General features: G+C 48.4%; 1 protein-coding gene across 1 annotated transcript in view; it reads right to left on the bottom strand.

Moving 5' to 3' along the window:
• adgrv1 (adhesion G protein-coupled receptor V1) overlaps positions 1 to 27,526 on the bottom strand; it is a 114,013-nt gene that overhangs the window by 50,297 nt on the left and 36,190 nt on the right. The window contains exons 28-74 of the mRNA XM_076997712.1: positions 26,789 to 27,398; positions 20,834 to 21,049; positions 20,341 to 20,556; positions 19,999 to 20,243; positions 19,717 to 19,898; positions 18,797 to 19,608; positions 18,458 to 18,667; positions 17,768 to 17,898; positions 17,538 to 17,637; positions 17,093 to 17,272; positions 16,586 to 16,749; positions 16,375 to 16,462; positions 15,857 to 15,935; positions 15,627 to 15,765; positions 15,393 to 15,534; positions 15,021 to 15,286; positions 14,659 to 14,834; positions 14,354 to 14,481; positions 14,078 to 14,256; positions 13,550 to 13,696; positions 13,347 to 13,427; positions 12,855 to 13,119; positions 12,181 to 12,303; positions 11,732 to 11,954; positions 11,331 to 11,535; positions 10,759 to 10,905; positions 10,161 to 10,416; positions 9,619 to 9,821; positions 8,700 to 8,876; positions 8,396 to 8,578; positions 8,028 to 8,207; positions 7,765 to 7,929; positions 7,526 to 7,643; positions 7,294 to 7,417; positions 7,078 to 7,216; positions 6,618 to 6,803; positions 5,663 to 5,898; positions 5,314 to 5,462; positions 5,011 to 5,209; positions 4,604 to 4,823; positions 3,612 to 3,851; positions 3,256 to 3,405; positions 2,083 to 2,556; positions 1,709 to 1,852; positions 1,406 to 1,577; positions 1,129 to 1,264; positions 198 to 1,039 (exon numbers count right to left, since the gene is read on the bottom strand). Of these exons, the coding sequence (XP_076853827.1) occupies positions 198 to 1,039; positions 1,129 to 1,264; positions 1,406 to 1,577; positions 1,709 to 1,852; positions 2,083 to 2,556; positions 3,256 to 3,405; positions 3,612 to 3,851; positions 4,604 to 4,823; positions 5,011 to 5,209; positions 5,314 to 5,462; positions 5,663 to 5,898; positions 6,618 to 6,803; positions 7,078 to 7,216; positions 7,294 to 7,417; positions 7,526 to 7,643; positions 7,765 to 7,929; positions 8,028 to 8,207; positions 8,396 to 8,578; positions 8,700 to 8,876; positions 9,619 to 9,821; positions 10,161 to 10,416; positions 10,759 to 10,905; positions 11,331 to 11,535; positions 11,732 to 11,954; positions 12,181 to 12,303; positions 12,855 to 13,119; positions 13,347 to 13,427; positions 13,550 to 13,696; positions 14,078 to 14,256; positions 14,354 to 14,481; positions 14,659 to 14,834; positions 15,021 to 15,286; positions 15,393 to 15,534; positions 15,627 to 15,765; positions 15,857 to 15,935; positions 16,375 to 16,462; positions 16,586 to 16,749; positions 17,093 to 17,272; positions 17,538 to 17,637; positions 17,768 to 17,898; positions 18,458 to 18,667; positions 18,797 to 19,608; positions 19,717 to 19,898; positions 19,999 to 20,243; positions 20,341 to 20,556; positions 20,834 to 21,049; positions 26,789 to 27,398 (10,147 nt within the window). The remainder of the gene's footprint in view (positions 1 to 197; positions 1,040 to 1,128; positions 1,265 to 1,405; positions 1,578 to 1,708; positions 1,853 to 2,082; positions 2,557 to 3,255; positions 3,406 to 3,611; positions 3,852 to 4,603; positions 4,824 to 5,010; positions 5,210 to 5,313; positions 5,463 to 5,662; positions 5,899 to 6,617; positions 6,804 to 7,077; positions 7,217 to 7,293; positions 7,418 to 7,525; positions 7,644 to 7,764; positions 7,930 to 8,027; positions 8,208 to 8,395; positions 8,579 to 8,699; positions 8,877 to 9,618; positions 9,822 to 10,160; positions 10,417 to 10,758; positions 10,906 to 11,330; positions 11,536 to 11,731; positions 11,955 to 12,180; positions 12,304 to 12,854; positions 13,120 to 13,346; positions 13,428 to 13,549; positions 13,697 to 14,077; positions 14,257 to 14,353; positions 14,482 to 14,658; positions 14,835 to 15,020; positions 15,287 to 15,392; positions 15,535 to 15,626; positions 15,766 to 15,856; positions 15,936 to 16,374; positions 16,463 to 16,585; positions 16,750 to 17,092; positions 17,273 to 17,537; positions 17,638 to 17,767; positions 17,899 to 18,457; positions 18,668 to 18,796; positions 19,609 to 19,716; positions 19,899 to 19,998; positions 20,244 to 20,340; positions 20,557 to 20,833; positions 21,050 to 26,788; positions 27,399 to 27,526) is intronic.

The following is a 27,526-nucleotide window of genomic DNA, read 5'->3' as shown; positions in this document are numbered from 1 at the left end:
CTGAATAAAATGAGCCGAATATGATCATGATCTTGCCTTTCCAATACTGCCCTACGCTAAAGGCGGCAGTCAGCCTTGTTGAGTGTTGACACCAGAGGCTAGGCTGTATTTCATTGTACTGTACTGTACTGTTCTGTAAATGCATGAATGACAAAAAATGGAACTGAATTGACCTGAACACAGACATAAAGACTTACCAAGTATGATAACTTTGGCGAAGGAGAGGAAGCCAATGTCATCTGGCGTGCTGACAATCTGTGCCCCGCCCTCGGCCTCACTGAGATAAATGAAGAAAACTTCCTGCCCCTCTGGTTCCTGATCATCCAGGATGAAGAGGCTGACTGCTGCCTCCCTCTGCCCCTCTAACAGAGTCACAATATGGGTCTCGATTTTGAAGTCCTCCCCCTCCCTGGCCCATGTACCATTGTATTCCCGGAAGAACAGGGTGCTGTTGAGCCCTGGGGCAGCGAGGGTGCCGGTATAAGCCCGAACCCTGACGCTCACCGCCCCAATCTCCCCCGCTGTCCTGCGCACCCTCAGGGCCACCTTCTGATCCGTCGCCTCCTGCTGGTTATCTTCAGAAGCACGGACCAGCGCTGGGCCGATGCTCAAGAACCCGCTGGCCGCGTCATTGGCGAGAATGGTGACGGCGGAGACGGCGTTTTCAGCGACAATTCGTGGTGGGGACCCGATAGAAGGATAGCTGGCAGCTAGGACACGGACATCGGTCAGGTTCACGTAAAACGTTTCGTTTGGTTCCGCCAGCGAGTCGTCCACGATGGAGATGTGGATGGCGGCGGACGTCTGGCGAGCATCAAACAGTATTTGCCCGTCAGACACCAGGGCGAAGTCCTCACTGGGTTGAGCGCTGCCTGCCCACGTCTTGTAGTACAGCTGGGTGCGATTGCCTCGTGAACCGTAGATTCGCTGGACGTAGAGCTTGATGGTCCCAACATCCTCCTCGATGACCAGATGCCGAGACTCGGGGGAGAACTGATACAGACCTAAGGGCTCCACTTCTGCCACTGTGAAACCCGGCCTGAACACAACAGCAGGACACAGTATAAACCCTACTGAGCCCAACTACTGAGATCAGTCATTAAAAGCACTTATAAAACCAATCGTTACTTGAGTCTGGCTCCGCCCGGGGAATCAGTTTCCAAAGCGGTCAGGTGAACGGCATGTGCAACTGGCTCAGACACATTATACACAGCAGAGAGAAGGAGGAGCTGGTTCCTCTGGCCATGGTCCAAGGTCACAGTGCCTACAGACAAAACCCACCAGCAAAGACATTGAAGAAAGCATGTCTTTGGAACCTGTCTGGACCTGTTTGTGTGATGATATGTACGTCTGCATGTGTGTGTGTGTGTGTGTGTGTATGTGTGTGTGTGAGATGGTAGCTAACCTGAGCTGGGCGAGATGGCTCCTGGCTGGTAGCCCGATGGAGTCTGGCCAGGCGGGTATCCTGCCCTCCACTGCACCTTCACGTCCCCGTACAGCCCCGTCCTGCTCACCAGCGCCGTGCAGTGGCCACTCACGATGTCGGTCACCTGCAGCGCCAAAGAGGCAAAGCCAACCTAGAGGGAGAGGGTTTGACATGTTCATGGCAGAGAACGGTCATGGTATTTGTTCTGGTATAAATGCATGACTATACTGCCCCCTGGTGGCTATTTGGGTACATTTTGCTGAATATGAGGAAGAAATGGACCTCAGCATTGGCAGCCTCCTCAGGCACAGACACAATGGCAAACCTCGTCTCAAGCTGGACACGGGGCGGGGAGCCTTGGACAGGTCCAATCAGAGTCACATTGGTCAGTTCCACCGTGATGTTAAAACCAGTGACAAAGAACACCTGCAACGTTAAAGACAGCAATCATCAAAGGACCCTGAGTGCTTAGAGACAGTTCTGGTCAGAAAGTCTGTGTGTTCACTGGGATATCATGCCAGGGTGTTCTCCAGTTCAAAGAGAACCACTGTGGGTTCATTTCAAACAGCTCTAGACTGGAAAGCGAACATGCCGTGTAAACACAAAAAGCTGCTCAGACATTATGACACGCACAACAAACCTGGACAGCTACAAACCTGCTTGCTGACTGGCACGGTGATGCCCACAGACTTCTCTCCATCCCTCACCAGGATGATCCCAGTGGAGTTCTCTGTAAAGCTCGGCCCAGACGTGGAATAACCGATCCGGTATTGAACGCTGGCGTTTCCAAACGCCCCTGCTGCACGGCTGACGTTCAAAGCCAGGACCCTACTGCGGTCGACGGCATTCAGGACCAGCGCCTGCTCGCCGCGGGGCAGGCCGAACGCCCCGTGGGGCTCGTCGTTGGCGCGCACGCGGACGATGGTGCTGCTACGGTTGGCGTCCAGCTCCGCGCCCCCGTCGACCGAGACCAGCCGCACGGTGAAGACCTCCTCCAGCTCCGGCACAGTGTCGGGCAGGAGGGCGAGGGTCACCTCCGCCAGCCGCTGCCCTGCCAGGATGGTGGTGGAGCCCCGCAGGGTGGCAAAGTCACCCAGTACCTCAGAGTCACTGGAGATCTGCCAGTGCACCTGAGTAACAGATGGGAGGAACAGTCACTTCCCACGTCTACTCACGCCTGTGATGAAATACTCCCTATAAGTACTATACTCCCTATGTCTGTTATGGAGCATTCCACAGTCTAAATCTACATCATATTTTTCATTTTTCAAAGCTTCATAAACTACTCAGTGCCAGTTCTCCTCTGACCCTTCAGACCCAGAGCTAATGGGCTGAATCAGATGTGCTCATTCGAGTTCCTCAAAGGCTGAGACAGCTCTAATAAATGCCTGTTCATAGTCTAACAGAGCTTCTAGACATCTACTGTAGTTTATGGACACTGTTGGTGTCTATCAGTCATAGAGGAGCGGTGTTGGTGTCTATCAGTCATAGAGGAGCGGTGTTGGTGTCTATCAGGTCATAGAGGAGCGGTGTTGGTGTCTATCATGTCATAGAGGAGCGGTGTTGGTGTCTATCAGGTCATAGAGGAGCGGTGTTGGTGTCTATCAGGTCATAGAGGAGCGGTGTTGGTGTCTATCAGGTCATAGAGGAGCGGTGTTGGTGTCTATCAGGTCATAGAGGAGCGGTGTTGGTGTCTATCAGGTCATAGAGGAGCGGTGTTGGTGTCTATCAGGTCATAGAGGAGCGGTGTTGGTGTCTATCAGTCATAGAGGAGCGGTGTTGGTGTCTATCAGTCATAGAGGAGCGGTGTTGGTGTGCGTGTCCCTTACTGTGATGTTTCCCATGACTCCCTCTCTGCGCATGAGGACCAGGGAGATGTTGAGTGGACCGTCACTGTCTGCTGGCTCATTATATACATGCTCTCGCAGGTCCTCTGCTGTGAACTGCACAATGCCATTTGGGTCTCCATACTTCGCGATCTGTCACATATGTACCCACACACACACAATTACAAAAAAAACTCCTGTAGTCCAATAGTGACACATGAGAAACTTGGTATCACCTCTGATGGCTCCTCTGACCCAAACGGAATCTGACATATTTTATAAATTTTTTTAAAGGAAAGTGGCCCAATTACATTAAAGTGTATTAATTTAGGTGATATAGTGATTTAATAATGACAAACCCTGAGTGTAATGGAGCTTCCTCTGGAGTCAATGTCCACGTCTCCCAAGAGGAGACTGAGCCTAACCACAAATGTCTCCTCCACCTCAACCTCCCCATGGGGTAAAATCCACAGCTCAATGGCACGCTCCCCCCCTTCTCCATCTCTGAAATGGATCGATCCGTTCACAGGTTCACCAAAGTCTGAGTTTACAGATGGCAAATCCTCATTTGAATTGGGACCTAGAATGTTCCACATTATCTGAGGAAAAAGAACCATAATTCTCAGTTAGCATGCATTACATTACAATTGACTTCACAAATTAAAAGGTTCTAAAGCCAGAAATTAGGGTTTGTAAAGGTGTTGTTCAATTCATCTTAATAGTACATTCTTATCTTTTTATCACAATTTTTTCCCTTCAACATTTGTACCCTCTGACACTGCTTTACTTGATTGGATTTACAGCAATGCTGAGGATAGGTCATCACAGTGCTAATAACATGTCCCTAATTTTCAGTTTCAGTTTCTGAGGAAACTTGCAGAAACCTGAAACTGGCCAGCATGAGTTCATGAACGTTTTTAACAGACAGTGTGGTAACAGACAGTGTGGTGGATACATTTATTGTATTATAAATGGTATAAATGGTGCATTATAACGGTAGTGATGATAATATTCAAAAGCGTCTTTGCTTGTCCTGTTGAAAACATGCCTGTGAGTCACGATTGACTTTTAGTAGACTTTAAATCAGTCAGTACATCTCCCTAATTCCCTAACTCGGCACTTATTCTCTCCACCATCATTAACTTGACAGACTGCCCCTCTTGGTCAGCTGTCCAATTCATGAGCCCATTATCACATTATTGAATGTACAAAGCAACTGAAATGTCCAGTGTCAGATGTCTTTTTCCCCCCAAATGGTTTCTCCACATGCGGAATATCAAGAGCGTCACCCAGAATAGTAAGGAAAACTGGCACTGCGTATGTAATGAGGTCATGGTCCAGACAACCTCACCGTGGCATCTCCCACCACTCCCCTAACTCGCTCCAGCACCAGAAGGAGTCGCAGGGTGCTGTCTGGGTTCGAGATGGTGAGCATGCTCTGGTTCACAAAGCGGACCGTTCCGCTGGGCGAGTCACTCTTCGCAATGGTGATCTGTGCGATGAGGCGGCTGCCCAGAACAGCGCCCCCTGTGGCCGCCAAAAGCTGGATCTCAAATATCTCGTTATATTCACTGTAAACGTTGAAGGGCATAATATAAGACAGCATCTAAATTCATTGTTTGCATCGTTAATGAGCCATTGTTTTATACTCGATATTTCACATTTAGTCCCAGGGATTATTTAACTACGTAACTCCGTATGGCTCATCCTAACAGTATACTCCCTAAAATGTCCACTTTCACATCCTCTCCCACCCACCTGTCCAGATCGTCCACTATGGAGACGTTGATGTAGCTGACGTTCTGGCCATGTCCGAAGGTTACACTGCCATTGGGCAGGATGTAGTCAGAGCCAGGCTGGGCGGTCAAGCCCTTGGAGATGAATTCAGCAGTGATCTGCCCATACGTGCCCACTCTCCTCAGCACAGGAATGAAGAGAATGCCAACATCCTCCGAAACTGTCACCAAACACATCAACAGTAATTGAGTAATTGAACACATTGAGTAATTGAAGTAGAGGCATATTAGTCAAAACAGGCTTCCGTTTGTAAGCAACGTTTACCCGTCATGTTTATGTAAGATGGGTCGATTTCTAGAATGCCCTCTGCGTTGTCATTTTTTTGGATGATGACTCTGATGGACGAGAGGCTGCCAATGGCTGGAGGCTGGTCCATCTGCAAGCCGTTCTCCCGTATAGAAAAGTCCAGCATACTGAAGAGAGCAGGAAAGCGCAAAGTAACAATCACACACAAGAGACTTTTATTATACCTTTTCATCAACTCACAGCACGTTCTGAACTACAATTATTTTTATTTCCCCTTCTCAGTTATTTCATTTTTTGTGTGTTCTCACATTTCTTTGTGCGTTCTCCACGCCTCAAATGTGTTGCCAAACGCTCTCGAAGGCCCTACCTGTCGTCGAGCAGCTGAACCTGGCTGATGTTGACGCGAAACTCCTCAGGTCCCTCTGGGAGCGAGTCGTCCAGGATCTTCAGAGTGACGCTCCTGGACGCCTGGCCCGGTCCGAACACCAGCCTGCCCGAGGACTGCTCAAAGTCCAGGCCGCTCAGAGCGCTACCGCCCTCCGTGCGGTAGCTCACCCACACGCTGCTCAGCAGCCCCATGGAGCGCACCACCGTCACGTTCACCTGCAGAAATAGGAATTGTGAGGAACCTGCGCCACCTAGTGGCATATCCGTCTTTACCCACCTGTCCTTGACCAATGAAATGGTCACTGCCATCTAAGGTGCTCATTGCCCAAAAGGTATAAAGAGAGGGAATTTTATAGCTAAAATGTCTTTGCCTCTTTGAAATGATTTTCTCTAAATCTAGGGCAGCGTTTTCTGCTAACGGCTTCTCCTTTTGCAAAAACATACATAGCGTGCTAGTTCTTCTGAGACATCTACTACAATCACACTCCTATTATGTGGGCCTTTTATATAGAATCAAATCAAATCTTATTTATATAGCGCTTTTTTACAACAGTTGTTGTCACAAAGCAGCTTTACAAGTGCCGAGTCCTAGCCCCCAGTGAGCAAGTCAAGGGCGACAGTGGCAAGGAAAAACTCCCTAGTTTTTTTTTTGCATGAGGAAGAAACCTTGAGAGGAACCAAGACTCGGGGGGGGGGGGACCCATCCTCCTCTGCCCTAGAATAAGCACTATAACACAAAGTCACAAAGTCCCTGGCAGTAAATAAGAAAACATCATAGGTAATGAAACACAGACCCTACACGGGATTCCATAGGAGTAAAACCAACACAGTGGTCGCTAGGCTATAACCTTTGATGCAGAACATCTCCAAATGTTTTTCCACTCTATGTGCAAACAGTTTGCTGATCTTTAGAATGTGTGGGGGGGGGCTCTCACTGTGCTGTCCTCCTCCGACGCGGTCAGGAAGGCGTGAGAGAAGGAGAAGAGGCCATAGGGGAGGTCACTGGCTGCCATGGTAATAGCTGCACGCTGTCTACTGGAGTTGATCTCCAAACCGGGCGTCAGGGAGGAGAGGCTCAACTCGTATACCCGACGCTCCTCCGGGACGTCGTCGTCGAGGGCCTGTGGGCGGAAAAGACGATGAGACAACGTTAAGCGGGAATATGCGCATGAAGCAAATTTTCCTAAATTGCAGAAATGTCTGGAACTGAGGCTTCTATAAATACATTTACAAAGGCAAGTAACCTCTTCTTTTTGTCATTTTAGAAGAGACATAGTTCTCCTTTTATAAGCATTTTTACAACTTTGTACAAGAGCAACTCCAAGATGATGCAATGTAAGTAATGTTGTAAGCAACGCTGAAGATGGCTTTCTTGCTCTGGAAGTCGAATGTTACCTTCAGTTGAATGGTGGCCGCAGACTGGCGATCTGTCATGACAACCCTTCCTGAGGTCTCCACAAACTCAGTGGCCATGACTGGTGTGATGTTCCAGTATATCTCAATCTCACCAAAAATACCCGGCCCCCGCACAAGACTGCAGCAGATAACGGACGTGATGGCTTACAACACGGATATCAAAACGAACAGGAATTCTGGGATGTGAATTTGTACCTGACCAGAGCTGTGCCATTATAAGTGCCCTGAGGTTCACCGATGAGGATGTTCCTGGTGGAGTCGGCTATGCCAACCGTCCCCAGGGCTCCACGGTCGGCCCTAATCACGATTGTAGCCAGATCTGATAGACAGAAAACGTGACAAAAACAACTCTGAATGTGTGACAAAATAAGGGATTAACCAAAGTGCTAATGGTATTCTGAAGGTTGGTGCTAATGGAATTACTGACTTCTTGTTGGGTCAATGATGGCTTCATCCTTGGCAAAAAGCTGAACCGTGAACCTCTCCTCCCCCTCCAGGACAGGGTCAGCCAATGCCTGGATCACCAGAGATTTCCTAGACTCCGTCTGAACAGAAGATGAAGATGCGTATTATAATCCTACCTTCACATCTCAATGCTGCTGATTTGTTGAATGAAATCAGAGCACCACCCTAGGCAGGCTGGTTCATGTGGGTCGTCTGCATTACCCCGTTAAAAACGAGAGTTCCGTTATGAGGTCGTAGGTCATCTCTGCCCTTCTCTTCAAGAAGCCAATCCACATAGAGAGTCCCCGCTGCCCCTGCACTTTGCACAACCGTTAGATTCGCCATGGATGCTGGGTCACCAGGAAACTGAGGCTCTGAGACAGTAATCTGCAGAACAAGAGCATCATGTGAATTATTTGGTACTGCAGGGGTGGAAGGATATTGACAGATGTGTTATTTCTTACTGTTCTTATTTATTTATTTACAGTTAGGTCTTGGAATCCAACACGTCCCAGAGGCGAGTCGTTGGCAGGGATCCTGATCACAACAGAAGTATCTGTTCCTAGTCTGGCTCCTCCAATCACGTGAGTGAGTTTTACAAGAAATGTTTCCATGAGCTCCACAACAGCGTCGTCGGTAATGGTGATCTCAATTATAGCATTTCCCTACAAAAACAAGAGAAATACAATAGTGTAATGGTGCATAATTTCCTATTTTATTTGGCTACGGCTGAAACACCTAGTGTATACTTCCTTGTTTCACATTGGTCAGCAGTTGCCTTTCAGTGCTTTTCTGGTATTTCTGTAGCTTTTTTCACTGCAAATATGTAAACTTGTACATTCAAATATTTTACCTGTCCATCTTGAAATGTCAGGTTTCCTGAAGATGGAAAGTAGTCCTCAGTGGTGGCAGTGATGGGCTGAGTTTCCCAGTAAAGCACTATTCTACCAGTATGACCAGCCAGCCTCACCACTGGTAGATACAGCACATTATTAGGTGGAAGGACCTCATAGGCTACCACTGCTCCAGAAGTATCCTGAAAAACATGGGCATCTTATCCATGGAAAACCACATACTATTGGATTTCTAAATTCATCTTTTTAGTTCTACAAGCCCATCAGATGCGTTTTGTTGGGGGTCATATGAGAACAGGTTACCTTGGAGACATTGAGCTGAAGGACTCCTCTGATGTCATCGTTTTCTTGAATGGTTACCTCAGCGATCTCCATATCAGCTCTCCTGATGCTCGGTTGACCTGGCCCAGTGTATCCGCCCAGCAACTCCACATAAGTGATATTCACCAGAAATGTCTCAGCAAGCTCTGGAATGTCATCCTGTGTTGGACACATGGGTACAGAACACCGAACAGTCAATACACTCCAAACCCACGTCAAGCTAATGATCTCTCCAAATGCATATATCATCATAAAGAGGCTAGCATTAAAACACAACCAAAACGTGTGCTATGCAGTTCCTCTCCAGAACATGCTGATGTGTGCCAGTTTTTTGGAGACATAACTGGGTATTCTGAGCCCAAACAAAACTCGACATGAGGCTACTGAGGGCACAGGGAAAAAAGGGAAGAAAAAACACAGAGACCGCTTAAATTTTCAGGAGCATGAGCTATTTGAAGAGGAAATGAAGAAAAAAAATGTAAAAAAGGGTTTCAGTGGTCACGGTGATAGCCTGAAGCTCTTGGCCTTCAGCATGAGGGCAGACAGCCAGGTCATCTGCTTAACAACTCAAACAGGGCTTTGGTTACTGTTTTTGCTTTGCTAAGAAGCTCTCAGACGGCCTGAGGTGAACTGTGACGCAAGGGATGGAGCAGAAAAGGTCTCGGGTATGTTCTGTGACTGTAAAACAACGGCAACGAAAAACTCTCAGGCTGCTAGCGATTCGAACAGAGAATCAAATACAGTTACACCTTCTACTGGCATTTCTGGATCAAGAAGGTCAAGAAACATGATTGTGTTTCAGAAACCGGTACTTCGTATTACACTGAAATCAATTACATCTCATTTACGTTCACCTCAGTCAATTGTTTTTATGTATGAAAACAAAACACGGAATACTCACGGGTAAGATGGTAATGGTAACCAGGACAACAGTAGCATTTTCCATCATAATAACGGTAGCCTGTTTGGCTATGTAGTCCTGGCCGTCAGTGGCTTGATTGGCAGGCGGCAAGCTGAGTGCGGGTCGGGTTGTATAATGGACCACTACATTCCCAGAGGCGCCTTGATCTCGCACTATGCTCAGTGTAATATTGCCTGGGCTTTCTGAAAGTTGAAGGGTGAAAGGGCAATCTGAATTCTGGAACTCTCAGAAAGTGTAAACAATATCAAACCATGATAAATGAGGCAGTTATGCGTAGCAAAAGACTGCAGCCAATGACAACGCTACCCTCAATCTGAAGGCCTCTCAGGGCCATATGTTCCAAGACCTGTGCAAGCTATTTGCATATTTCTCAGCAAGCAATTCCTAGAGGCCGAAGAAAAACGAGTGCTTCAACTTATAGCGGTACACCGCAGTAATGTAGACTGCCTACGTGTCATACAGGCATCTTTCATTGTATTGGTTTGGTTAAATTGCTCAGTCTCCACTAAGAGGTGAATTACTTTGAGGTTCGGGCGTGCTGAACGATTGCGAGTCCAGGTGCCATCCAATCACTCCGTAAGGAGAGCCATTAGCTTTAATGGTAAGCTGGGCCTTGGCGCGCAGTGGGTCAATCTTTGCCCTCCTGGAGGGGTCCATGACCCCAACTGTTGTGACATCTGTCAGGATGATGGTTACACTCTCTGCCAGTTCAGGAACACCGTCAGCCAACACGTTCAGTGAGATAGGGGCCGAAGTCTGACTCTCTGAGAATGTCACCTAGGGAAAGAACAGGAGAGCAAAATGATTTGTCACCAGCACCGGCATTGGCTCATGAGTGCCGTCAGCGTTGACAGGAGGTCACATTGTCTCAGTGCTGAAAAGGTCACATTCACGCTCAGAAGAAGAAATTACACCGTCAGCTAAGAGAAGCGCTATAAAATAAAATTGAACTGCAATACATTGACTATTACTGAAGAAAATGAGAATTGTGGCACCATGCATGGCATATAGCATGTCATTCTCACTGAAAAAAATCAAGATATATTGTTACTGATATAGGTTAACTAAAGAATGGCATACATTCTTTCTGCTTGAATATTTTCCCATCTAAATTCTCACCACTCCTGATGTGGGGAAGATGTCTGCCACACTCCCATTGGCTGTCCAGTAAACGGTGAGCCTCCCGAAGGTGCCCCGCCTCCTCTCCACACTCAGAGAAATGAGGTTATCCTTTTCCAGTTCATCCACCTCCCGAGACAAAGAGCTCTAGGCACAAACACAGGTGGGGTGAGGAAATTTGAATTGTACACAAGCAAACAATACAAACACATAAAAACATAGCTTTTATAGATCCATATCCCAACTTCACTGGTGACTTAACTAAACCTAAAGCATATTACCTACTGTACATACAAAACCTGTAATTTTTTCCATACTAAAGACTTCAAGCTGTGTGCCACCATATAGAGGCTAGTACTGAGGCTAGTACTAAAACAGAACTGAACTGTGTGCTATGCAGGTCTTTCCCAGAACACACCAATGTGCGCCAACATTTTGAGGCATAACTGGGTATTCTAACCCAAGCATAACTCAGCATGAGGCTACTGAAAGCATGAAAGACTATAATATATCCTGATATAATGCACAAAATTACGCTTGAGAAATGGGCATCTGATCTCAGACTTTGATACCTGCGCAAAGCCGATAACACCGTAGGCGTCGTCATTAGCTGGAACGGTCAGGGTGACTTGGCCGCGAAAGCCGATCTCTGCCCCCCCTTTAGGGTTCTTGAGGCTCAGACGAAATTGTTCTTCGACTTCTGGGGTCTCATCATCGATTATATTCACAGCTATATCTAACTCACTGACCCCTGGCTGGAAAAACAGCTCACCAGAACTAAAAAGGGAAATAACATACCTTTTCTGAGTGAAGTAAAAAAAATGTACTCAAATGAGTAAAACAAAACACACAGTGGACTGTATTTATATTTAGCACCTAAAGATTCACAATAGCATTACATTAAAAACAAGTATGTCATTTTGTGTATGTCACGGTTCAACAAAACAGTCACTTCCGGCTTCATGTACTCTACCGAGGGATGAAGTCAGACTGGTCCGACACAGAGGTCAACTCGTAAATGACAGATTCTGATCCCTCCGTGGCTATGATCAGATTCTTTGTCGTGTTAAGGGATGGCGCGGGGATGTAGAGAAACTGCTGTGCGGTGGAGGACCTCAATACTTTCATGAACTGGCTCAGATCAGCCTTCCATGAATACAAAGCAGAGTCGTTCTTCCCAGCGAGCAAGAGGTGAGCTATGAAATGGAGACACATTTAGCATGCTGCTAACGCTATTTAACACGACTCACTCTTATGGATCACTTCTCAAAAGGTGTACAACATTTTCCACTGTCATTTCTACTGTAATCCAAACGCAAACAGATATTCTAATAAGATAACACCAAGATAGGTGTGATTTGGGATATTTGTTATTTGTTGTGGGTGCTGGCGAGGTGAGAGTGATGGAGTGTGTTGACATACGTATGCCTGATGGAGGAGTGAAGGGGTGGATGGAGGTCAGGCCTGGGAATGGAATGGACTGCACTGGCTGGAAGAAGATTTGCTGAGAATCCCATAAAAACACCTCACATGCAGGAGTTGAGCCTTGGGCAAACAATGACAACAGGTAGGAAACAATACATGTCAACTGTAAGAGCTCTACTGCATGCTGCCAATCCCCCCCTCACTCTCTCTCTCTCTCTCTCTCTCACACACACACACACCATTTGCTATACAAACGATGGTGTGGATCAGGCTAAGGCTTTTGTGACGCTCCTTTGCAAGATCAAATTATACACCTCCAGACTGGCTGTGGTCTTAGAAACAGGATGTGCTAAGAAAAAGCCATTTACTACACTTATGGTCCATGGGTGCATGTTTCAGTGCCTCACTAATGTTACGTGTAGCCAAAGTCTAAATCTGCACCGGTGCCTTCGTGTCTGGTGCTGTTTGAGAACACCGTGTGCGTCACGTCCACAACGCGCTCGTACACCTCATTTGTACACCATCACTCAAACATGCTCAAATCAAACATGGAAAGTTCAGCTGGTTGGCAAAGTATAGTCTGCACCTGACCTTGTTTTCCCTTGGTTCGTTTTTTTGGTAAATTACAGGGAAGCGTCTACCCTCCACATTTAAACGAAAACAAAAAGTACCATCAGTGGCAACTAGCAGTAGCGTGGCTCCTCCCGTGAGAACGGACTCCACTTGTTTGACTCTAGAGCCGTTTGCCAGCAGCTGAGGGTTCTGGAAGCTTCCGTTGATCCACTGGTAGATGAAGCATGGGGAGGAGGTTCTGTTCCTGCAGGCTGCGAGGTGCTGGCTGCTGCCCCCAGCGTGGGTGAAAGGGGACAGAGCAACGATGTCCTGCAGCTCCAGAGTGTGATGGAGCGTGAGATCTTTTCCGGTCCACAGAAAGACCTGCACAAAAAGGCAGAACGACACTTTAATGGGTGGAGCTTTTGCATTTGAACACAACTTCTGGCTATAAAATTTAAAGGTGCAAACAGTATAGCTCATATGCTATATCAATGCATTCCTACAAACATAATACTTTCACAATGAATTTGGTTTTGTCCATGTAAAAAATAAATGTGGTATTGATGCATTTCATAATAGAATACATATAGGACCAAGGAGATCTTAACCTCGTTCAAGGTTATCAGATATTGTTGAGACTTGATGGAGAAATGTTTAACCTCATGGCTTCCCACAGCCACAGTCCGCTCCTAGAAAAGAAACAGAACCCATGAAGGAAAAAAAAAGAAAAGAAAAATGAAAAGCCACCGTGAGATGGAAGTAAAAATGGAGTGAGGGCTATTGTTGGATACGGCGACGCTCGTGGACTCACTAGAGTAAGATTGAGGTCTGGCTGAAGGCGGTATAAGCTGACATTGGCAGCAGACGAGCTTGTGGCGACTCTGTGGGACACTGCCACATAGGTGGTGCCGTTTACAGTAAATCCCACACAAGAGTTGGGCCACTGGATGTTCACCGACTAGAACAGCAGAACAGATACTGGCATGGACCTTTACTGGCAAGTTTCATCAAAACATTTACACTGGCTCTTCATATCATGAACTAATTTTTTTTTTTTCGATGAAATGTTGATTATGTAATAAGAAGAAAAGAAGGAAGAGAAGTGGACCAGATTACTGGTCTGAATCACCTTTTCTGAAATGTGAAATCTGCATCACCTTTCAATGATTACAGTCCGTTTAGAAAAACAAGACCAAAGTCTGCTTTAAAACAGCTACGAGTGCTCAACTTCTGGCTCTTGGAAAATGTGCCAGTGAAACCTTCTATTTCTATCAAGGGTATTTCCACTAGCTATCACACAATGGGTTGTACCATGTTAACAGGCAGATGAGTGCAGTACCTCAATAGGCATGAACACCCCCTGCCAACTGTAGAGAATGGCCTGGTCCTGGATTAAGCTACCGGGCATGCTTCCAAGCTTCAAGGCCAGAGCAGAGTCCCCACTGAACACTACACACCATCCCAGAGGCAGGGAGTCTCCAATGCGCTGATACACAGCCAGGTACGGATTATCCCCCTCTGACATATCAATGCAAAAGTTAGTTTAATGCAAACTGCTTGGCAAATCATATTGTAATTTGATGTACTGCTGGCGCAGTTGTGGGATGAGTCTTACTCATGCCGACAGCTGTGTCTGACTGGGTCTCGAATTCCACGCTGACTGCAGAATCCAGGCCATTACTGCGAGATACTGTCAAAAACACTGTGCCAATACCTTCCTCAACTGTTAAAGAGCTCAGAGTTCTTTACACATACACACACACACACACACACACACACACACACATCGCAATGAGACAAGATAATTCCAAAATCATTGCATAGTAGTATTTGCATAAGGGATGTTTGTGTGTGTGTGTGTGTGTGTGTGTGTGTGTGTGTGTGTGTGTGTGTGCCTGTTGCTGGATGGTGTGTGTGTACCTGTTGCTGGATGGAGATATTCTGAACAGTCCCAGTGGAGCCTGGTTCTCTAGCACGGTGATGAGTGTGTGAAGACGTTCTCCCAGTCGTGCCCCTCCACTCGGGTTGAACAAAGTAACTGTGAAAGTCTCATTCATTTCTGGGTCTGCATCTAGAACTGCCCAGATCTCCAGCGTCTAAAAAACCCAGCACATAATCCAATTAAAATACCAGGAAGGTACATTAAAAACACTTTGCCAGTATCAAACCTCACAGGACCCCTAATCATATCAGCTTCTGATCACTCTAATATTCATCTAACTGGAAGAATGCTGCACGTTGGGCACCGTAAGTCAAAGTCTAGGAAGAGCTCTCCCGCTCACCTTATATCTGACCCCATCTTCAAGAACTACAAAGCCCTCAGACGGTGTAAGGTCATCCATAGAGTGCGTGCCATTGGCATCAGTAATGGAAAACTGCACAGTCACCATCCCAAATGTTCCCAGGGGAGGATCTCTTACAATGTAGAGGGTAGCCACACTCTGGCCCAGACCTGACACTGAAGAGGGCTCCCTCAACAGGAAGTGCTCACTATTGTTGAAGGAAATGATGCCATGGCCATCATCGTTGGCCAGGATGGTCACTGTTGCTGTTGAACACAAGAAGAACTGTAAAATTAGTGAATTTTAGCATTTTTGCCTCCTAACACACAATACATTTTAAACACTTTGTACACACTTTTGCACATTGCTAACCTGTGGTGTTCTTTCCCAGCTCAAGGCCTGCTGATGGGTTTGTTAGAATGAGTTGGAATGTTTCTTTTCCTTCTGGAACAGGGTCATCCAATATCACCACATCTACAAACTTTCGCCTTTCTCCATTAACGAAATGGAGCGTCTGCAAGGGAGTTGATTCGGGGTTAATGTTCTAAACAAATGGTGACCACTTCCTGTGAGGTACAAATAGTAGGAAAAGCGTCTATAACTCACCGATGCTGTAGCATTAAAGTCTAGGCCCAGCTGAGCTTCTAGATTTTGGGCATAGAAGAAGACGGAGACGTTTCCATATGCCCCAGCATCCCGGTAAGCCACCAAGGTTAACGCTCCAACAGTCTCGTTTACTTCATAACTGCAAAGGAATAATTAAGGCATTTAGCTCTTGATCATGGTCCAACTCAGTGGTGCCAATAAACATAATTATGTTTGATAGTATTACTTACTCTATGCTTTGCCAGCTGACGATACCACGGATACCGTCGTTAGCATTAATGCTAACCTCTGCTACCAGGCCATGAGTATCTGTTAACACATTTAATTCACACAGGCAATCAGTTGGACGCCAAACAGTCAAAAGGCATAATTTGAATACATGATGTAATATAATACATATATGCCAAATTTGCTACAAGCACAGTAACAGCACAGAGGTATGGGATTGTGTCCAGCAACAAATTCGTTCAACAGTAAAGCAATGGGGAAGTAGGTTTGCCATCTACACTGATTGTCTTGCTACAGCCAAACACACACAGAAACATCTCCCGTTACCTTTCAATGTGAACTGTACCTCTAGTGAAAATTGAAGTCAGCAATAGAGAAATTAAGGTAATTAAATTCAAGCTGAGAAGGGATATGGATGAAAGAACTGAGAGAAAGACTGCATAACAAAATATCGTAAAATACAGTGTATAGTACACCGTAGTTTTAAGAGTCATGGATTCATAAATATGATTAAGCGTACCTATCTTAGGGACGGTTGAGAGCGTGGTTATCAGGACTGCTGATGTGATGTTGACCAGGAAAAATTCCTGCAACTCAGGAATGTCGTCCTGTATAAAAGCAAATATTGATATTTTAATGGTATTTTAACTGAGAGTCATGTGGTAACCATGCAAATGTATGGTAATCACAAAAATTGCATACTCTACATAAACTTTGATTGAGAGACTTACATCTATAATAGTGATAGGGACTGATACTGAGGTCTGGCCATCCTGCATGATGACATGGTTGGAGACATACTTGAAGTCCTGGCCTGGATCTGCTAGAGAACCTTCAACCTGCCTCAGGTCCTGCAGAGAACCTTTCACCGTCTCATAGCTGATATTCAGTGCTCCTGTGGAGTGAATTACAACATAAAACAACCCTGAAACCTCAACCTCAACCTTCCTGTACTTACCTTTAAATTCTTCCCTTTAACACTGTGGGCAATTTATAGGAATAAGTAACCCAAATACTTTGCATAGGTAACGATATAGAACTTCTAAAGTGGGCTAGTTAATATTAAACATGAACAAAAATATAAGTGCCCCTCATTATACTTGTTTCATGTTGCATGTATAGGTAAAGAATTCCGTTAATGCCATTAGAGGCATCTTGGGACTAGAAACATCTATGCGTCTTTTATATCTACATTTCATGCATGACACAAATGTCTTCATAGGGACATAGATCCAGACCTGAAGCTCCAAACTCTCTGTTGATGTAGATCCTGAGGGTGGTGTCCTTCTCCTCAGTGTAGATCAGTAGAGACGAGGGGGCGATGCTCAGTGTTCCAAATGGTTCGTCGCTAGCCTCCACAGTGACCACTGCCTCGCGACCCTGAACATCTAGACCTGCCACACCTGTGGCTGTTACACCTGAGTGACACAGGAAAGAACCAATCGGCTGTACAGGTTACAGTTTTCCACCAGGATGTGTTGTTGGCCCTAAGTAGAAATGCTGTTGCAGCGCTGATATAGTTGAAAATCACAACTTTGAAGCTGTTAACAGCCACAATGGAACAGCTATATGGTCAGTGTTTTCACACTTGCTGTCGAAGAATAAATTCACTATTTGCTATGCTCAAACATTTAATCACAATCAGAATAATCAGAAATAATCAGAACAGCCCGAGCAACCTACCCTTAGTCTGAACGTTAGAGAGGATGAGTCTGTACTCCTCTCTGTCCTCAGGAGTGCTATCATCCAGCAGCTGCAGAACTATGGTGTCATTCAACATCCCCTACAGTCCACAGCACATTAGCATGCACAATTAACATAAAATTAATTATACATGCGTCTGGACCAACGTGGCTTTTTTAAACGCTTGGCATCGTCCTAAATCGTATATATGTGTTAGGACTTTTTTTAACCTCAGTAAAGAAGAGAATTCCAGAGGTAACGGCAAACGTGAGAGAGGATTGAGGGCCTTGGATTCTCCATTCCACGGTGACGTTCCCAACTGCAGGAGCAGTCCTCTGTACCACCAATGGCAGCCTCTCACCTGCCACACAAATGAACCTGTGGCTATAAAAACTCTAAAGAGACCTCTAAAGAATTCCCAGTCAGCAAGGAATTGCACGGCACGAGTCTATATTGCGATCAATCCATGTGATTTTACTTTGAATGTACAGTTTGCTCAGTACACGGCGATGAAGCGATTCACAAAGGAAAGCATCAAAGTGCCTTGTCGTGCATGTGAGACAGCTCATGCCATTCTACCAATGCACCAGCTGTTGCAAGACACTCTCTGTTTCACTACAACAGAGTGTCACCGATAACTAAAGCATGCTAAACTGAAACCTGATCATTCAATTACAAAGTGGGGTTTCAAATGCCTATACGAACATACCTATAGGACAGACACATTTAATTATTAATCCCTCTAATTGCATCACTCAAGATCAAGGGGGCAATGTTTGTACTGTTACAAAGCTAATAGTAGAAGCAGAAAAAATTTCCATATGAAATTAGAATCAGTTGAAATGTTATTGTTATTTCAATGTTAACTCATAACTGGTCTTTGCAACGATGTCCATCACAGGTAGTGTAAGGAGACCCACCCTCTCTAACGATGACTGATCGGGAGGCTGGATGGAAGCCCACCACGCCAGCTGCGTAGTCATTAGCGAGGATGAGGATGGTGACGGTATCTGAGCTGGGAAGGATACGGCTACCACCCTCGGTCCTCACCAATCCGATCTTTATGGTCTCATTGCCCTCTGGTTCAAGGTCATCTATAATGTAGAGCTCAATGGTCTTCCTTACATCACCTTTTTGCAAAAGAAAGACATAAGGTGCACTGATGACAAGACTTTGCAAAAGATAAAGGTGAAAACATTAACTTTCTTAAAGATGGAAAGCTGCGATTAGTGTTTGATGGCACTGGGTTTTAGAACTACCTTCTGCGAAGATGAGAGTCTCCCCGGTTGTACCATTAAAGTCAGCACTGGGTGTTGCACTACCACCAACATACATCCATTCCACTGTAACTTGGCCTAGACTGCCACCAGTTCTCTCAATGACCAGCAGCACTCTAGTAAGAGACTCCTCTCTTACCTCCAAGTACAATCCATTCTTAGTAGCATTAGGGCTAATGCTGTAGAGGATAAAAACTCCAAACGCATCACCATTCATCCCTATAGTCACCGTAGCTACATCCGGCTGCCCAATGGTGGGCAAGTGTTTTTCGGCCACGGTCAAATTAACCAGGGCAACCTTCAAAATTTGAACCGTGAAGCTCTCATCCATCTCTGGTAAAGAGTCTGCCAGAATTGGCACAGTGAGGTTGGCGATGCTCGATCCATAGAGCATGGTGGCCGTCTGCGCGGCCACGGTGACATAGTCACTCCCGGCAACAGCCTGTGAGCTGAAGAGTAAGGCAGCAGCCGTGCTGTTCTTGTTATAGGTGCGCGTCTGGGTGGCATTTGAAAGCTGGCCAGTCCTAGACGGTATCCAGTAGCACACCGCAGTGGAAGCATTTGTGAAGGAAAAGGCTTGGCAGGCTCGTTCTCGGAGGCAGAAGGCTGCACAGAAGTTCAGAGGATCTCTGGTTGAGGTGACGTTGATGGGCCTTCTAATGGCAGTGGAGGGTTCCCCAACCAATGGGGAATCGTAGTAGATAAGGAAGTTCCGGCCGTCTCTCTGAGCATTGCTTATGACATCAATCTCAAAGGTGCTATATAGGATCTCTAGAAATCCAAAATGACCTCCACTGGAAAACAAGAAGAAGAAGAACAAAACAAACAAATTTATTAGCCTTTTAAAATATTTATCCTACTTTTGGCTGAATCATAAAAATAGGTGTGGAATTAAAGCCAACCTTCTTCGGACAGTAATGTTGGCAGTGTAAACGCCTTCTAGGGGTTCATGCACTCGATACACCTTTTGATCAAAGTACACTATTCCATAGGGATTTTCATTGGCAGGAACAGTGATGTTCACCACATTTTCAGCACCAATGCTTCCACCATTTGTGGCACCAATAAGCTCAACCTTAATGAGCTGAAACATACAGATAACTAAACCGTTAACATCATGGTCATGCTTCATTTCATGTTAAATGACTGAATATTGAACTGAACGCAACAACAGTGATTCTTACCTCATCGATTTCTGGAACCTTATCAGCCAAAACCTCTACTTTTAGCGTCTTCATAGTTTCACCTGGAGCAAAACTGACCTCTCCTGACACTGGTCGAAGGTCATCAGTTGCCAGTCGTCCATTAACGGTGGCTTGCCATTGGACAATCACATAACCTATAGACCCAGCATTCCTCACAATGGACAAGGAGACTTCAAAAGCATTCTCCCCTGGCTCTTCAACGGTAATCGACGCAACCTGGAAAACTGAGCAACACAAGTCAGGCCAAGGAGTGAAACTTGAACTTTTAAAGAAACTAACCCAAGTGACACAAACATGGCTTTTGCTAATACTTTAACTAACCAAAGGATCCATAGGGGTCATCTGAAGGCAAGATCGTGATGATTGCCCGAGAGGGCTCGCCCAGGAAAGCTCCCCCTGTGGTCTGGTTGAGAAGTTCAATACGGAAGGTTTCCTCTAGTTCAGGCACCATGTCATTGATAATAAGGATAGGGACGGATTTACTGCTCTCTCCCTCTAGAAGGACCACGTCAGAGGAAGCCACGCTGAAGTCCTCACCTACACACACAGCAAAAGGTTCCTGTCCAACTCTGAGCAACTCTCAAGCTGCTGTTACTGAGCCAATAAGGACTGAGCGGGAACATGACAAAATGAAAAAAAGGGGGGGCCTTAACATTCTTCTTCCAATCATTTTTCTGAATTTCAACTGAGAGCAAAATAAAACAGAATAAGAGTACCATTGAAGTGCCAAATTGTGCCAATATCTGACAAAACAGGTGCTGTAGGAACCTGATTCAAATGTGCCTGCAGGTGTGTGGCCTTTGCTCTCACGTACCGAGCCGTGCAGTCATTGGTACCGCCCGGAACTTGACGGACACGTCTGCAAAAATCCCTCCTGTGCGTGTGACATTGATGATTGGCCCGACGTAGTACTCGGGCACGCTCACTGCTGACGACGAAAGCTGCAGCACCCCAAAAGCATCATCACTGGCTTCTATGATGATCTGAGCCACTGAGACGTTCCTCAGGCCAAGTCGAGGGGACGAAGCAACTGCGGAACACAACAAATCATGTGCGTGTTACATTTTCTGTTATGTGAAAAATATCACAATATAGATCAGCCAGTGATTAACAGTAGTGCATGCATTTAAATATGTCAGAACGGGAGATGTAGGGGACGGAATCTCCCGCGGTTGTTTTATGATGGCGAACCCAAGCGCCTTGTCCGTACACTGAATAATCGCACGAGCGCGAGGGAACAAAGACTCGGCGCGCTGGGTATTCAGTGCTGACGTAGAGGGTGAAACTGAAAGTAATCGCGGAGAAACTCGACGCGTGTAACGGGGGAAAACAGAGAACAATCGCGGAATAACTCAACGCGTGGCGAACACACAGAAAACCAAAAGGAAAAAACAAGGACGCCAGGGAAGGTAGCTGGCTAGCTGGCAAACGCCGCGAGGAACAAAAAACCCTTCCCAAAACCAAAACCAAACGGACAGGAAGAATAACAGCGGGAGGAAAACTTGAGAGAGGCCAGGGAGCGGCGCAGGAGGTAAGTACTCAAATGGACAGGAATACAAACAAAACAACTGAAACGAATAAGAGGCAGGGTGGCGAGACACCGAGCAGAGACAACAGGGAAATGGCGTGAGGTTGACGACATGAAGCAGACAACTCAGCGGTGAGGCACTGCGTCTGTCATCCTTATAAAGACGGGATGACAGGTGAAAGCCATTACCGCTGATTTGTCTGAGGTCTGACTCGCAGGCTCCTCCTGGTGGCAACCGGAGGGGCCGCCCTGGGACCAGCCCTGACAGAGCCCCCCCCCCTCTAGGCCCGAGACCCTGCGGGCCCAGGGCGACAGCCCTGTCCTGGCGAAAGTTCCGGATCAGGGTCTGGTCCAGGACCCGGCTGGCCTGAACCCAGGAGCGGTCAGCCGGTCCGCACCCCTGCCAATCAACCAAGAATTGCTCCCGGCCCCGAACCTGACGGACGTCCAACAACCGGCGGACGGTGTAGGCCGGACCCCCACCGACTGTACGGGGGGCAGGCGGTGTTGCAGCGCGGGGAAGGCGGCACAGAACCGGCCGAAGCTGCGAGGCGTGGAATACAGGGTGCACCCGGAGGGACGAAGGAAGGGACAGGCGGTAAGACACCGGATTGACCCGCCGCTCAACCTTAAAGGGGCCCAGAAAGCGTGGTGCCAGCTTCCGGGTCCCACCACGAACCGGCAGGTCCCTGGACGACAGCCACACCCGTTGTCCAGGACGAAAAGACAAGGCCGGAAGGCGATGCCTGTCAGCACAGCGCTTGTGGCCAGCCGAGGCCTTAAGCAGGGCCCTGCGGGCCCGCCGCCAGGTGGACCTGCAGCGGCGAACCAGGGCTCTGGCGTTAGGCACCGCCACATCCCCCTCCTGATCAGCGAACATGGGCGGAGCATAGCCGTAAAGGCACTCGAAGGGCGACATGCCCAAGGACGAGTGCCAGAGGGTGTTGTGGGCATACTCCGCCCACATGAGCTGGTCGGACCAGGAGGCTGGATTGGAGGAGGCCAGGCATCGGAGCGTCTGCTCAAGGTCCTGATTCACCCGCTCCGTCTGGCCGTTGCTCTGGGGGTGAAACCCAGAGGAGAGGCTGGCCCTGGCACCCAGGAGTTTAAGAAAAGCGCCCCAAAAACAGCTCGTGAACTGTGGCCCACGGTCGGAAACCACGTCCACAGGGAAGCCGTGAGCACGCACAATGTGTTGCAGGAAGACGGAGGCCGTTTGGCGAGCAGAGGGGAGCTTAGGCAGTGCTATAAACTTAGCAGATTTAGAAAAGCGGTCCACAATGACCAGTATAGCCGTGTTGCCCCGAGAAGGGGGCAACCCGGTCACGAAGTCCATGGAGACGTGCGACCATGGACGAGAAGGAACCGGAAGCGGGTGGAGCAGCCCTGTGGGCTTGGTATGAGGGGTCTTTCCCTGAGCGCACACCGCGCAAGCAGCCACAAAACTGCCAACAGATCGGTCCATGTTGGGCCACCAAAAACGACGCTTGAGTAGTTCAAGGGTGCGCCGAGCACCTGGGTGGGCGGCAAATGGTGAGGCATGAGCCCACTTCATGACCTGCCCACGCACCCGGGCCGGAACGTAGAGCCGCCCCGCTGGCCCTCCCCCAGGATCTGGATCCCTTGTCAAGGCCCGTTTAACGGTGGCCTCAATGTCCCACTGGACAGGAGCTACGATCTTGGCAGGGGGAATCACAGTCCCTGGGCCTGAGGGAACAGAGGGCGGTTCCCATATGCGAGAGAGGGCATCGGGCTTAGTGTTCTTGGACCCGGGCCGATACGACAAGGTGAACTCGAACCGCTCAAAGAAGAGCGACCACCTTGCCTGCCTAGGATTAAGCCGTTTGGCCTGCTGGAGGTATGCCAAGTTCTTGTGGTCTGTCCAGACCACAAAAGGGTGTTTGGCACCCTCCAGCCAATGCCTCCACTCCTCAAGGGCCAATTTGACAGCCAGGAGCTCCTTATCGCCCACGTCGTAGTTGCGCTCGGGCGGAGTAAGACGGTGGGAGTAGAAGGCGCAGGGGTGGAGTTTAGGAGGGCTCCCCGACCGTTGGGACAGGATGGCCCCCACTCCCACTTCAGAGGCATCGACCTCCACAACAAAGGGGAGGTCGGGATCCGGCATACGAAGCACGGGGGCAGAAACAAACCTTCCTTTGAGGTCGTCGAACACGGCCTGGGCCTGAGGGGTCCAATTGAAACCCCTAAGGGTCTTGCTGGTGAGCGCAGATAGGGGGGCTGCCACAGAACCGTAATCCTTGATGAACCGGCGGTAGAAGTTGGCGAACCCCAAGAAGCGCTGAACCTGCCTGACCAACGTGGGCACCGGCCAGGAGGCCACCGCTCTGGTTTTAGCCGGTTCCATGGCCAATTTGCCCTTGGAAACACGGAAACCAAGGAACGAGACCTCTTCCATGTGAAACAACGATTTCTCCAATTTAACATACAGGTGGTTCTCCAGCAACAACTGGAGAATCCTCCTGACGTGCCCGACGTGTTCCCTGAGCGACTGGCTGTATATTAGTATGTCGTCCAGGTATATAAACGCATAGCGGTCCAAGGTCTCCCTTAGCACCCCGTTGATGTACCTTTGGAAGACGGCTGGGGCATTCATGAGCCCAAACGGCATCACTAGGTACTCGTAGTGACCCGAAGGGGTAATAAAAGCAGTCTTCCATTCGTCACCCTCACGCACTCTAATGAGGTTGTAAGCAATGCGCAAGTCCAGCTTGGTGAACACGGTAGCCTGCTGCAGTGCTTCGAAGGCCGATGGCATGAGGGGCAAAGGGTGCCTGTCTTTGACGGTGATCTTGTTGAGCCCCCGGTAGTCTATGCACGGCCGTAAACCTCCATCCTTTTTCCCCACAAAGAAAAATCCCGCACCCGCGGGAGAGGTAGATGGCCGTATGAGCCCTGCAGCTAAGGACTCCTGGATGTACTCATCCATGGCCTTGCGTTCAGGCGGAGCAAGAGAAAACAGACGACCCCTGGGAGGACTCGTACCAGGTAAGAGGTAGATAGCGATGTCAAAGGGTCTGTGTGGGGGCAAGAACCCGGCTTTTTGTTTGCTGAAGACCTCTTGCAAGTCGTGGTACTCAGCAGGAACGGGAGTAAGGTCTAGCTGTTCGGCAGGGCCTTTGCCGACTGTAGGACTAGCGGTCACCAGACAGGTAGTCCTACACAGGGGGCCCCACTGTTTGACCGACAGATGCAGCCAGTCGATGTCTGGGTTATGGCGCTGGAGCCAGGGCAGACCAAGAATAAGGCCTAACTTAGGGGCACTGATAACGTACAGTGTTATGTGTTCGCTGTGTCCCCCTATTCTCATGTCAAGGGGGATAGTCTGGCTGCTCACACTCCCTGACATAAGGGCCCTTCCGTCGACAGCGGCCACAGTGAGGGGCGTATCGAGGGTAATGAGTGGGATCCCGAGAGAAGCCGCTAAGGAGGCATCAATGAAATTGCCGGCTGCCCCCGAGTCAACTAGCACAAGGAGCCTGTGTTCAGGACCTCCACGCCACGAGAGGGTGACGTGGAGGGTTAGAGCCTCGGAGTGAGGAGTACCAGAGAGACCCGCCGGAGTCTCCCCAGCTATCGGCGGGTCTGCCCTTTTGCCTTGTAGGTCGGGGCAGCTGTCGCGTCTGTGGCTCCCTTTACCGCAGTATAAACACCGGCCCTCTTGTATGCGTGCCTGCCTCTCCTCTCTTGACAGGCGAGTGTGCCCTATCTGCATAGGTTGCTCCCTAGGGGCCTCGCTAACCCAATCTGCCTTGGATGTGAGGGAGCTAGCCTGAGCGGTGGCGGAGAATCCAGTCTGGGAGCAACGTCTGGTTCTATGCTCACGTAACCTGTTGTCGAGCCTGACCGTAAGCTCAATAAACGCATCCAGATCAGTGGGTAGGTCCCGGAGGGCTAGCTCATCTTTGAGACCCTCATCTAACCCTTCTAGATAAGCCGCTGTAAGGGCTTGGGCCTCCCAACCGCTCTCCGCGGCCAAAGTACGGAATTCAATGGAGTGCTCGGCCACCGTACTCTTGCCCTGGCGTAATTTCAACAGCCTTGACCCTGCTTGGCCACCGGATGCAGGGTGGTAGAACGTGCTCCTCAAGGCTTGGGAGAACCGTTCGAAACTCGAGCACACGTCGGGTTGGTTCTCCCATACTGGCGTAGCCCAGGCCAAAGCCTTGCCAGAGAGCAATGTGAGGACGTAGGCTACCTTGGCTTTCTCTGTGGGAAACCTTAGTGGCTGCTGTTCAAATATCAGGTCACATTGCAACAAAAAACCACGACATTCACCGGATCCGCCTGCAAAACGTGCAGGTGAAGGGAGAGCAGGCTCATAGTGAGCAGGCGTGGCTGAGGGCACAGCAAGCGGCGGGCTGACAGGAGCAGCTGGGTGTTGGCTAACGTTCTGCAGGGCCACCGTAACGTTTTGTAGCTGTTCTAGTACGTGTTGCAGCATTTGATCTTGTTTGCCTATAGCCTGCCCTCGTACGGTTAATGCGAGTTTCATTCGCTCTATGTCGTGAGACTCGGCTGGGTTCATGATTAGGCTGAGTTGTTCTGTCAGAACGGGAGATGTAGGGGATGGAATCTCCCGCGGTTGTTTTATGATGGCGAACCCAAACGCCTTGTCCGTACACTGAATAATCGCACGAGCGCGAGGGAACAAAGACTCGGCGCGCTGGGTATTCAGTGCTGACGTAGAGGGTGAAACTGAAAGTAATCGCGGAGAAACTCGACGCGTGTAACGGGGGAAAACAGAGAACAATCGCGGAATAACTCAACGCGTGGCGAACACACAGAAAACCAAAAGGAAAAAACAAGGACGCCAGGGAAGGTAGCTGGCTAGCTGGCAAACGCCGCGAGGAACAAAAAACCCTTCCCAAAACCAAAACCAAACGGACAGGAAGAATAACAGCGGGAGGAAAACTTGAGAGAGGCCAGGGAGCGGCGCAGGAGGTAAGTACTCGAATGGACAGGAATACAAACAAAACAACTGAAACGAATAAGAGGCAGGGTGGCGAGACACCGAGCAGAGACAACAGGGAAATGGCGTGAGGTTGACGACATGAAGCAGACAACTCAGCGGTGAGGCACTGCGTCTGTCATCCTTATAAAGACGGGATGACAGGTGAAAGCCATTACCGCTGATTTGTCTGAGGTCTGACTCGCGGGCTCCTCCTGGTGGCAACCGGAGGGGCCGCCCTGGGACCAGCCCTGACAAAATAAGGATCTCACCTGTTCTCGTCTGTGCCCCCTGAACCAGAGTGACACTGCTGAGCTCCACATATGCAGACTCCGCCCTCTCTGGGTCCTTGTCATCCAGAATCCGGACAGTCACATTCGCTTCACTCTGATTGGCTAAGAATGTGACCGACTGCGAAATAGGCACAAAATCTTTCCCAGCACTTGCCCTGCCCACACCCGGTGTGCTATAGGGCTCTGGATCAATATCCCTCAGTGTCTGGTACTCCACTCTCACCCTTCCCATCAACCCTCTCTGCCGTCGGATTGTCAATGTGACCAGGCTGTCTGCTTCTGCAACACGAACTGGTCTGCTGCTTTCAGAGAATTCAAACAGTCCATAAGGATCATCGCTAGCCAGCACAGTAAGGGTGGCGACGGTCTGGTTCCCAAGCCGGCCATGAGAGACATTAGCGAGGCGGATTTTGAAGCTCTTATCCAGCTCAGGTACATCATCCTGGGAGATCAGAAGGTAGATGGACCCAATGGTTTGGCCTACACCAAAGGTCAAGTTGCCAGATCTGTAGATGAGCTCTCCTTCCGAGTCTGCATCTGCCTCCCAGTATACAGTCATGTTGGACAGAACCCCAAATGTACGAACAACCTGAGTGGAAAAGAAAGCATCTCTTTCATCAGTAACATCCTTTCTCTAGACACCATTAAATTATGTGCTAAGTGCACATCTCTATAATCCAATTTGTGAAAAATCGTCTGATACGTTGTTAAATAATT

Source organism: Brachyhypopomus gauderio, chromosome 3 (genome assembly GCF_052324685.1).
Source record: "Brachyhypopomus gauderio isolate BG-103 chromosome 3, BGAUD_0.2, whole genome shotgun sequence".
Lineage (NCBI taxonomy): Eukaryota > Metazoa > Chordata > Actinopteri > Gymnotiformes > Hypopomidae > Brachyhypopomus > Brachyhypopomus gauderio.
Note: the sequence above shows the minus strand (reverse complement) of the source record. Positions and strands in the feature narration are given on the sequence as shown.